Source organism: Pectinophora gossypiella, chromosome 10 (assembly GCF_024362695.1).
Source record: "Pectinophora gossypiella chromosome 10, ilPecGoss1.1, whole genome shotgun sequence".
NCBI lineage: Eukaryota > Metazoa > Arthropoda > Insecta > Lepidoptera > Gelechiidae > Pectinophora > Pectinophora gossypiella.
In genome coordinates, this window is record NC_065413.1 from 10,880,322 (window position 1) to 10,892,007 (window position 11,686).

Consider the following 11,686-nt stretch of genomic DNA (forward strand, 5'->3'; position numbering starts at 1 on the left):
TTGGTCCTAAATATATTTCTTTTCTTATTAACTAGACCATAAGGTTCATTATCGCTTGGCAAGAAAATCTAATGTTTCTTAGAAACTAATTCCTGTAACTAAGGAGCCCATTACATTTGGAACCTTAAAACTTTTAGCTTGAAATTTATACCTGGCTAGTATGAATGGGTATTTTAAACGACCGTTCGAAAAAAGAAAAAGCAATAAAATATGGCGGGACAAAGGCACCTCTGGTGCGCCTGCGTTTGTCTTGGACTTGCGCATTTTGACTGAACCGATTCGATAGCGGTACCTTTAGAACTCGAATTGAAGTCACTTATTTCTGCTTCTTCTTAACTTTTGTAAAAAGATAATTTAGTTCTCTCTCTCTCTATTTAAGAGCTGCGCTCTTGTCGGTGGAGTAATCGCCATACGCAAATATGATTACCACACCTTAAATCCATTTGATCTTATTTTTGATAATATTGTCATGTTCCGGTTCAAAATTAATAATTCAATTATTGTTGTGTCATGCTACATTATTTATACACCTGGATTTTATATCGGTTAATGATAATTAAACGTTACATCGATGATAGATAACAAAACATAGCATCACGCCTGTATCCCCAAAAGAGTAGGCAGAGGTGCGGTGCGGTGCGGGGGTGGGTGTATGGGTATAGGTGTACAGCGATTAAATTGAATTTTACTACAATTATAGGTATTATAAGGTACGCATTTATTATAAACTATTATTGAATATTATTTGAGTAGTACCACAATAATAATTGACTCGACCATTATATAGACGGCGATAGGTACGGGTCGCCACCTATCACGTCGGTCTAACAGAAAGCTCGGTGAGTTGTGGGTACTTAGTTCATCTTGCGATGGATGTACCTCTGACTACCCCAATTGGGATATAATAATTATAATTAAATAATTAGCTTATGTTATGTTATGTATAAAATAATAAATTGCATTGCCAAACAGTACTATCGACAAAATTGGGTTAGGTATGTGTATTGTGTAATTAAGCTACTTATGTATGTATTTATGATTATGTACATGTACCTATAATAATAATAATTGACTAATATTGTAAGGACACGTTCTCGAAAATAGCAATAGGTGCCAGTGAGAACTAATAGTAGGGGTTTCCGTGCACCCGCCACGTTGCATCGTGCATTATAATTTTCGTTTGTATTACGAAATAAGTGTTCATTTTTCTATTTCTAATTAAATTCCTTATGTTATACCTAGGTTTCCTTCTGGGGTAGGCGGAGCCACAAGTTAGATTCTACCGAACCTTGACTGTTATTACCATATAGGTAAATTAATGGTTAGCAGAACTCTCTGTCTGTTAGCAGAACTGCCATCAGCCGACTAAGTTCTGGATATTTGTTATCAGCAAGTGGTAAAAAGAGCTTTCAGCATCTGATCGATTTCCTCTAGACAACCATAGAACTGTAAAGCTACCAGCCAATGTCTATACCACGCCCATCATTTTAGAAAACACGTGATCTATATAATAATATAGTACTCATAGGCGGCTTTTGCCCAGCAGCGCGACATTCAAGACGAGTACTGCACGGGATGAAAAGCAACATGGCAAGTTTTTGAGTAAATATAACATAGTAGTATGCTAGATCGAGTTCTCAAACTTAGATAACGGAACACTCACCTTTTACTTCATGGAACGCCATATTAATTAATGATTAAAAATCAAAAAACCGGCGTGTGATTTTTTTTTTTAATATGAAACAAAACTCCTTAACATCACTATTCGGAAGAATTTTAGAGAAATATTCTCTAAATTCATACTTTTTAGAACTCGATTTTCCGTAGTCGTGTTTTAATCTTTAAACTTATATTTCTTCAATAATTGCTTTATAGTTCGGTATTGTAATGGCACTAATTTCATTTAATCCTGGTGACTTTTTCTACCTGCTGTGTTAGGTATCTATAGAACATACTAGAGTTCATCTTAACAATGGCTTAGTAAATAGTTCACCAGATGTCACGATGACCAAACGAGAATTTCATCAGGCATAACTAACTATAATCAGTCATATGTTCAGCTGATGTGCCATAATCTATTTTACTCAGAATAAGTTGAGTGATAGTTAATTACTTACATCAAAAGATTTTCACTTAATTAATAACTTTGGATATCTTTATTTTTGAAAAAAAAAACAGAAATATTAATTGATCTTATATAAAAGAACACAACGTAATATTAAACTCACTACAAGTATTTCCAATTGGGGTAGCCAGAACTACGTATATGTATTCATCGCATAATAAAAAAAATAAGTTCTTTATAAAAACCTTAAAAAAGTAAACCTAAGTAACCTGTGACAAAATAATCAATTTCTGAGCATAAAATAAATGAGCAAAGGAAAATTCAATTTTAAAGTTTATTTAAAAATGGAACAGTCAATACGCTCAGAAACTGGAGCCAGTTTAAACGGGCTGTCAGCTGTACTCGAAGGGGAGCGGATTAAATTGAAATTCCTTTTTTAAATTCACCAATAGGGGGAGGGGTGATCCCGGATTGGCCCCGCGCGTCCGAGCGAAATAATCCTCTGTGTGATTGACGTGGGCCATTGCAGTCTATGTAACGTTTTTTTCCGATCAGTTTTTAGTTAAATATCAGTTCACCAAATTAGATTTAACGATTATTATCCTTAAATGATATTTTTTAATAAGTACTATTAACTTTTGTATGTTTTTTTTATTTGTTACAATTGAATGGCTAACTATACTTTTAATAAGCCTGAAGACTGACACAAAGGTTTATTGTTAACAAAGTAAATAGGTACTTTAGGTACCTAAATTAAGTATATCACTATCGTGGATAAAGAAAATATTCCAAAGCTTCATAAAGCCGCATTTACACATCAACTATTTGACGAAGTATTTATTATTCATCCTTAATTATTTCAACAACATTGCGCACAATACATCATTTTTTATATTAAAATATTTTTACCATTTTATTTTATAAATCAAATGAGTTATCAGAAATCATCATTAAAGTTATTCTTGGGAAAAATGTTTCGAATTCATCAGGGAAATAAACCAGAAGGCACTTATTTAGAGACAAACGAAAAATTACCCGGAAAAGTACATCTTGAAATAGAAATGGCGATATAGTAGGTAGGCAGCGTGGTACTTCAATCATATTCTCTGTTGTACTTTAAATCCCAAATCAAGCGTGGAACATTTAATATCAGTCAGTGTACATGAGAAACACATCTATCGAACACGCACCACTAGTCGAGCGCGACAATAACATTAAGTACAAAATTGTATTGAGTCATCGGGTCGTCCCGCCATATGGCGTTAGGTCGTGGACGGACGCTGGACACCGGGCGGACGTATCTTAGCCAGTGTCCATATATAAAAAAAAACAATAATTCTCAATTTAAAATATTTTATGCTATGAAAGAAAAGGAGAAAGGAAAGAATTCGATCAGCTGCTTATCATCCCGACACCAAAGTCTTATAACAAAAACGCAACAATAAATTCGATATTTTATCACGTATTTCTATAACGTCACGGGTTTTTATGCAAATGCCATAGCAGTTTCTTGTTTTGAGATTAAACAAAAAGTAATGGAATTTACTAAATGGAAACTTTTCCACTGGGATGGTCGTTTGTGCGCAACTCTTAATATCTCTTAATATCTACATAAGGTTCAAATTTTTCACTCAAGTGTGATTTCATAAAATATGCATTAGTTAGTTCATTTTGAAGACAATTCGCGATTGCGCAACTAAAACTCCAATACAATCACATAAAAGTATATTGGTTTTGTAGGCGTACAGTTTTGCTCTCAAAATTACAAGTTTGAGTTAAACATAATTTAATGTTTTTTTTTTTTTTTATATAGAATAACAATAATAAAATTGTATCCAACCAAAAATGAATTCCTGGCCATAGAATACGTAAGCATAGGTTTTGTATTATGGTACCTATTATTTACCTAAATAGGTATGTTTTCGGCTATTACAATAAAAGTATACTGTAAGTCTTGTAGGTACTTATTTATTCTTCCAAAAGCTTTTGGCTTGCTTACTACATAGCAGATATTTAGAGTACTAGTTTATCTAAGTATAAGTATATCATTTTTGTATAATAAAAGTATTTGACTAGACCGAAATTTCATAATACAAGTAATAAAATAATTCATCTTTTAATAAACGCGACGTAACGGAACGCTAAAGTCAGTATGGTCGAGTCCTCCGGAACCGGGCGCTTACGTCACTACGCGCGCCTCTAACGGTTCCATTCCACTGTCTATGTGATAAACTTTTATTTACACATTCGTACAATACCCGCTAACAATGTTCCAACGCATTCTCTTTGTGCTGTTCTATTTTTAAAAACCCAATTTTTATTGTTATTTCCCTGCCTGCGCCATTTTTATTGTTTTATCTAAAAAAATAAAATTGAAATATTATTTCCTGCCAGTATTTCATTTCAACATGAAAGCGTATTATTTCAACAATTCAAATTACGATTCAAACAAAAACGCTATTAAAATAATTAAGATTAATTAAAACTCAACCCCGTTCCCGCTTTAACTGGCTTAAGAAAAACCCTTCGATGATTAAAGGGAATTGGGTTCTTATTATTAGGTCTTGGAAACCCTGTTAGCTGAGGGTTGAGCAGTCAAATCTGAGGAGCTAAAGAGTAGGGCGGAGAAGCAGGAACTGGGAAAATATACTGTGAGAGGAAATATAACTTTTATCTCAACATGAGAACTCAATAGAAAAACGTAATATAACAGAATATAGGTACTAATAATAAAATTGTTACTCTACTAAATATCTATTTTTAAAATAAAACGACACACTATTTAAACCGTAATGTGAAAACCAATTGTAATCGTTCTCAGTTTACGACTTTGCTTCAGACGGTAAACATAAACATTTTAAAAGTTGCTAAAACACGACTGTGATAATTTTATTATCACCTATCAATATTATGGAAGGCAATCGAAAAGTTAGATTCTACTACTTACACAACATTGTTCTGATACCTTAGCATATATGCGTAGACTACACTTTGGAAGCGTGTGTCTGATTATAATATCAATTACCTACTAGTCATCCGGTACATTTTTTAACTTTATATTTTGACAAAAGTTGGAGTCACAATTGTCGCCTAATGTGCACATAGTAAGTCCTCGAATGGAGAGTTTCCTTTGGTCCGTGCGGGCGGGATGCGCGGGGGGTTCGTAGTAGGCTTGTGTCGTCGGTCGCACTTCGCAATGCGCAGCTGGCCACACACCTCTCTCGCCCGGTAAGCGTTCCATCCAAATATGAATTTTGACATTTTATTTCTTAAATTGCAAAAACATTTTTTCATTTCCATTTTATTTTTAAATCCAGCCAGTATTTTTATGTTTATAAATTTGGAGTTCGGTTTATAGAGTAGGTGTCACATGTGTCAAATTTAATTTCAGAAGCGGTAACTCGTGTGGCTTTTCGCAAGCAGAAGAGGTGAGTTTCCAAATTATTTTATTACCTAATAGTTTTCTAAATCCTAAGGTCGTGGCAAGGCAACAAGTAGGGTCGGTGCCAACAAAAAGTTGCCTTGCCCCGTCCAGACATCCTTTTCTTGGAAAGGAGAAGGGTAAACTCGGTAGGCCAATTTATAACTTATCTTTTTATTACGTAATTTTCAATTTAGTTTAACTTATAAATTAGACTTATAACAAGCTTTGTCTTTAGTAGTCCTACTTAGATTAGTGTTACTAAATTTTGCAATAGAGAACCTATTAATAATCTACTCTTTAGGATCATAATCCTGTGCAAAGGCCTCTCAGTTAGTATATTTTTTTTAATTTTAAGCGGTTTTTGGGTTAGCCCAATGTAAGAATATACTTAGGTACTTTGTATAAAAATTCCCGTCTCAGTTTTATGGTGAGCAAAACCCCAATTCATCAAAAGACAACTTGCACTGAGGATCTTGATGTCCGCGTCCTAAGATTAATACTATTATAATGCATTTTAAGTAGTGATACCAATTGTTGCCAACTTCACTATCATAGCACATTACATAATTAGCAGGATATTAGAAGTATTATTGATTTTTTGTTCATTCCCTCGACTGACATGGACATACACATATATGTACATATTCTTCCTTAGAAAACGTCAGTACCTCTGTATACTAAGAGTAGATACGTATTCGCGTTCAATAGGAAAATTTTCCATGCTATATACTTATACTATTATGTAATATATTAATTACCTACCTACTTGACAATAATGATGGTCACTCGCAAAGAGGCGTGTCTTTATGGCTTTTAAACATTGTTTATTTCTCCCACATTTCCAAACTTATTCTTCTATCTCTGTATCTTTTATAATTAATTAAATGTTACATGAACATAATAATAAAATCGGCCTCCATGGTCCAGTGGTTGAGCGTTGTCCTCACGATCCGGAGGTCCCGGGTTCGAATCCTGATGAGGACAAATCACAAAAATCACTCTGTGATCCCTAGTTTGGTTAGGACATTACAGGCGGATCACCTGATTGTCCAAATCCTGATGATCCGAGCTTCGGAAGGCACGTTAAACCGTTGTCCCGGCTATTACTTACTAATATGTAGTCCTTACATGAGCCATGTCAGGGGCCTATGGCGGCTCAGTCATAACCCTGACACCAGGGTAGATGGGGTTGGTAATCCACACGATAGAAGAAGAACATAATAAACTACACGTAATGTGAAGTATTTATGTAGCGTTTACTTGAAGTAGGTAGTGATACGCTAATCCCATTTGTGACAAAGGTTGGCCCTTTAGACCCTTTTCAGTATAAAAATGATCCAGTCTCCTCCTATTTATATAAGAAGGATTATAATTACCTATTATTGGCGCTAGACTCGAAGTCAAGAAAAATTGCTTTTCCCAAGAATAGCCTAAAGAAATTGTGTCAACTTCAATATGATCTTCTTCTCTTCTTATCGTGTCGGTTTTGAGGTGGAATACGAACCTCATCAACCCTGGTGCCAGGGTTATTACTGAGCCGCCAAAGGCCCCGACATGGCTCATGTAACGACTACAAACTTACATCAGTAAGTAGGAACCAACGGCATAACGTGTCTCTTACGGCTAATGTGATCAAATATGACTAATATGGGAGAGGGTTTGTCACCACACGCTGCATCATACCTTCTTCATCTTCATCATATTCCGTAACTTCACAATACTTCGTACCATAATCGGTTGTGAATAGTCTTTGATTACTTATGTGGCTCTCCACACCGTTATAATATCACGGTTATGTGTTTATATCCTCAAGTATCTATATGTATATAAATAGGTACCCGCAGTACAAACAAAATCTCTACTGTATATCTATGTTCTCTACTCTATGAAACCCTACCCGAATCCTTGAAACTGTGCGTGTGTATGGGTGCTTCACCAAGCTTTATAGTTTCTATAATCTGCAGTTGATATTATTATCCTCTTATTTACTTACTATACACTTAAGTGATTTTACAATTTATCGATTCTGACTGATTTTTGTTTAAGTATAGCACTTATCCGTGCTTAGGGACTCTAACAAAGAGAAAATTTAAATCGAAATTATTTCTGACTTTATTCAATAGGTAGATGGCGCCGGGGCGTCGGGTTAATGACGATACATATAATGTTGGTGGGACCACGGGTAAAAGAGGTACATAGATCGAAATAATTTCGCATGGACGGGAGGAGGACCTGGAGGTGTAATAGTTAACACGCTCGTCCCGGCCTGACAAGAGCTGCGGGTACAAATCCCGTCTGAGTCAGTTTTTTTAAGATCAATTTTTTTTCTTTATCGATTCTGTTTTAGAACTTGTGACTCTATCCACCCTACTAGAGTTTACGGGCATGTTATATGTAATACATACATAGGTACATAAGAGATGTAATGAAGGATAATAGTGATAATCAACCATGCAGTTTATACGTTTTTTGAATTTGATTGTAATGAATTTATTAATTCATCAAGATTGTATTTCTGATACTTTTGAGAAAGATGTTTAAGCAGGAAATTTCGCAACCCTATACATATCTACCAGTCATTGAAAGTGGGCGTGTGTCTGGGTCTTATACTATGAACGACTTCTACAGTCTATACCTACATACTTGAGATTGTACTTTATGTACTTTCTTCTTAATAAGTTATTATCTTTTGTCTAGACCGTTTCGAGATAATGATCAGTAAGCTGTTTTTTTATCTTATTGTTGTTCTATCTTTAATTTAACGATATAATTGTTGAATTTATCAACATTATGACTACTAGGTGGCTAGCTACCTATAGTAAAATATATTTCATTTCAAATTTTTGTAGGTAATTTGAAACTTTGACATAGGAATCGATTCAATTTGTTATATCAATAAATGCAAAGTATATTTTTATTAAATTACAAATCAGATTGTAAGCGATTAACGATTCAGATTATTATCAACCGAGCAACATTATTGAAACTAGCCACGAAGCCGGAACACCATCAATTATGGTCCTCGTAAAAAAATCGTATACTTACTTTAGTCGCAGCGATCTCGACTAGGGACTGGCAATAACAGTCTATCAAGCTCTGCTAAACCCACCAAGGGCAGAAGACAGTCGGATCAAGAGGGATTGTATTATTTTTATTGTATTATTTACGTTATCGGGGTAGCCAGGAGTCTGGAGTCTGCGCGCGAAGCGACGACGCTCGTCGATATCGGGCCCTCTACTACGCATGTGCGGAACCCTCGGCGTACACTGATAATATTCTGATTTCTCCTTTTATGCATGCTAATGCGCGATATCAAAAAAGGCCTGACCTTTCTCCCTCGCCATTAGCAACCTTTGACAAACACACATTATCTCATTATGACCCTTCAACGCGTTTGCGGGTTTTTAATGCGAGTCAGATTTGAGGTTTAGGTATTTTATTTGGACTAATACTTTTTTATATTTTAATCTTTTTAGAATAACAAATATGAGTCTTAACTGATTCTGCTGTTATATGAATGTAAACTGCTAAAATCGCTACCTCCATTTTTTTACCATTCTGTGCTGTGTCTTGAAAGATGAAGGAGGTTCAACATTTGTCATCATGATTTTAAGACAATAATACTGAGTAATACACATTTTGTGTATTCAAAGTTAGAAAACCTGAAATAACAAAGTTGGGCTGAGGGATCCACCTTTCTCAGTAATGACTACGGGTAAGAGTTTATGTAGGTATAATTGTCAAACGTGAAAATTACGAATCATCAACCTTAATTTCTCTTCCGCGAGGAGCACGTTGCGTGTCAAGTTTATATCAAAATTAATATCACCTATTTTATGGGCTAAGTTATTTTCATTGTCATTAAAACTTCCGAAGTATACAAACAGACCTGTGAATAAATTATGTAATTCTCGAGAATTGCGTGCCGCCCTCCACCTTGATTCCGTTTTACAAGTCTCTAGGGAAAAGGTGTCCCTTAAACTTAAGCTGGTACAATGCCTGCTAAAATTACAATCGTAAAGAAAAATACGGTTACAAAGCAAAATGGTAAAAATTTATTAACAGACAAAGGAATATACGATCAAAATTACAGTAGAAAAGCACCGAATATCTCAAAAAATTGGTACTACACCATGTCAGCTAAAAATAGAAAACTTTTCCGGTCACGATGATACAGCTTTACGGCAGCTTCGGTCCCGTTTCTAGGAGTAACCTTTAATACGTCCATTTTTTGCAATTCTTGTAGTAACTTCCCGAGATTTTGATATCTTGAATTCGCCATAGCTTTAAGATTTCCTTTCAGAATCCGTGGCGTATTCTTCTCCGTCTTAGTGTGCCAGACGAGCACTTTCGTACAATTATTCGCCAAAGGTTCTATGTTTTCAATATCAAATCCTGATTCTTTAAGGAACTCATTCTCTATGAAGCCTACTTTGTACGGCATTGTTGCTGTAGGGTTCAAACTTTTAACATTCAAGGCAAATCCCGCCATGTCCACTGGAAATTTCCTGTTGTAAGTCCAAGATTCAAAGAAACCAACCACCTACAAATGAAAAAACATAGTAAACATGCATTCATATACAAAAGATATATAACTAAGCAGGGTTCATCATTGTTTAATTTCTATTTTATTCTTTTTTAGTCAGAAACTTTATTTTCGTTTTCATGTAGATATTGATTTTCATACCCCAAAATTTTATAATATTACTTACTTTTCCATCCCTTACTACAGGCGAGGATACGCCGTATTCCTTTATGAGACCAACTGGGAACATAGATAGTCCTTTTGTCGTTCTGATCTCGTCAAACAACTCCAAGTCGACGGTGTTGTCATCATCCCCAAAATATATTACTCCTTCTGTCACAAATTGCCTGATCCAATCAAGGGCTGCTCTGCGGTTCGATACGCCGCGAGGGACCAGCCATTCGGGAACCTTCTTCATGTTTGGTTTTGGGCTTGCTATGTGTGTGTATGGGAGACCTGAACGCCTGAAATACCCAAAGTTTTCCTTTTTAATTTATACTTACAATAGAGAGAAGCCCCGCCTCTAGTTATCTTTCGTTACCGAAGACATCTTCATTTAGCTATCTATTTACATATCTTCCTCTATCCTATCGATTTAAATGAACTGTTGAATTTCTCAGTGTGATAAGACAGAGATGTGGTGTAAAAGACGATATAGTGACTAGGATTGAGAAGGGAATGTTAGGTTGGTTTGGACACGTAGAGCGGATGAAGGATAATAGGATTGCAAAAGCGGTATATAAAGCGAAAGTTGATGGTAGGGCAGGCAGAGGAAGACCGAGAAGGACTTACGATGACCAAATTGGAGATGTCCTTAGAAAAGGTTCAATACGATCTACTCTGAACCGCCGTGCGTGTATGAAGTGATTGATGAATGTGGAGGAAGCAAGAGAAGTGTGTCAGGATCGAAGCAAATGGAATTCTATAGTCTCTGCTTACCCCGGTGGGAAATAGGCGTGAGTTTATGTTTATGTATGTTGAATTTCTCAATCAACTTACCTCAGTATACCAAGCACATGTCTAGAACATTTATATTTATCGTCAGCTACAATCCAATGGATTCTTGGTACATGCATCAAGGTATGAGCCTGTCTGATCAGTTCAGGAGTTTGTTCCGGTCGAGGATACGTTGGGGTCACAAAATATATCATGGGAATATTGGCATCGTTGTAAACGTTCTTCCTTTTGTCTCTATAGTTAATGGAACATGTAGTTGGCTTTTTGTATGTTACCTTACGTTTCAATTTCACGAGCGATTTAAGGTCTTTGGTCACAAGTTGTTTGCTTCTGAAATATTAACATGAATAATTTCCTTATTATAACCATCGAATACTTATTTGCAATGTACTTTTAAACAATAAAAGAGTAAGGTTAGGTAAGTGAGGTAGTGATCTACCTTTTATATCGCAGTCCGTCGATGCTTGCAAGAACAGTTATCAGAAGGAAAAAACAAAGCAGAAGATTTGTGTACATGATAATTTTAAATAAAAATAATATAAAAATGAACTAAATTAGTTTCGAAATCAACCAAATTCGTAAATGTCATATCTGACACTGCCGCTGAAATAGTCTTTCTTTCTTTTTCAAAATTGTGATTTAGTTGAGTACGTATATTCAAAGAAGATTTTTACTGAGATTTGATTACGTAGAGTACGTAGTTATTATTCCGCAC

The 11,686-nt window shown here is 35.3% G+C and overlaps 1 protein-coding gene across 1 annotated transcript; it reads right to left on the bottom strand.

Moving 5' to 3' along the window:
• Positions 1 to 9,615: 9,615 nt before the first annotated feature.
• LOC126370398 (galactosylgalactosylxylosylprotein 3-beta-glucuronosyltransferase S-like) lies at positions 9,616 to 11,418 on the bottom strand. Its single transcript, XM_050015235.1, has 4 exons — positions 11,411 to 11,418; positions 11,014 to 11,301; positions 10,202 to 10,478; positions 9,616 to 10,032 (listed from the first exon to the last, which is right to left on the bottom strand). Exons 2-4 carry the CDS (start codon positions 11,163 to 11,165, stop codon positions 9,616 to 9,618), a joined length of 846 nt encoding a protein of 281 aa, XP_049871192.1. The 5' UTR covers positions 11,166 to 11,301; positions 11,411 to 11,418.
• Positions 11,419 to 11,686: the final 268 nt, after the last annotated feature.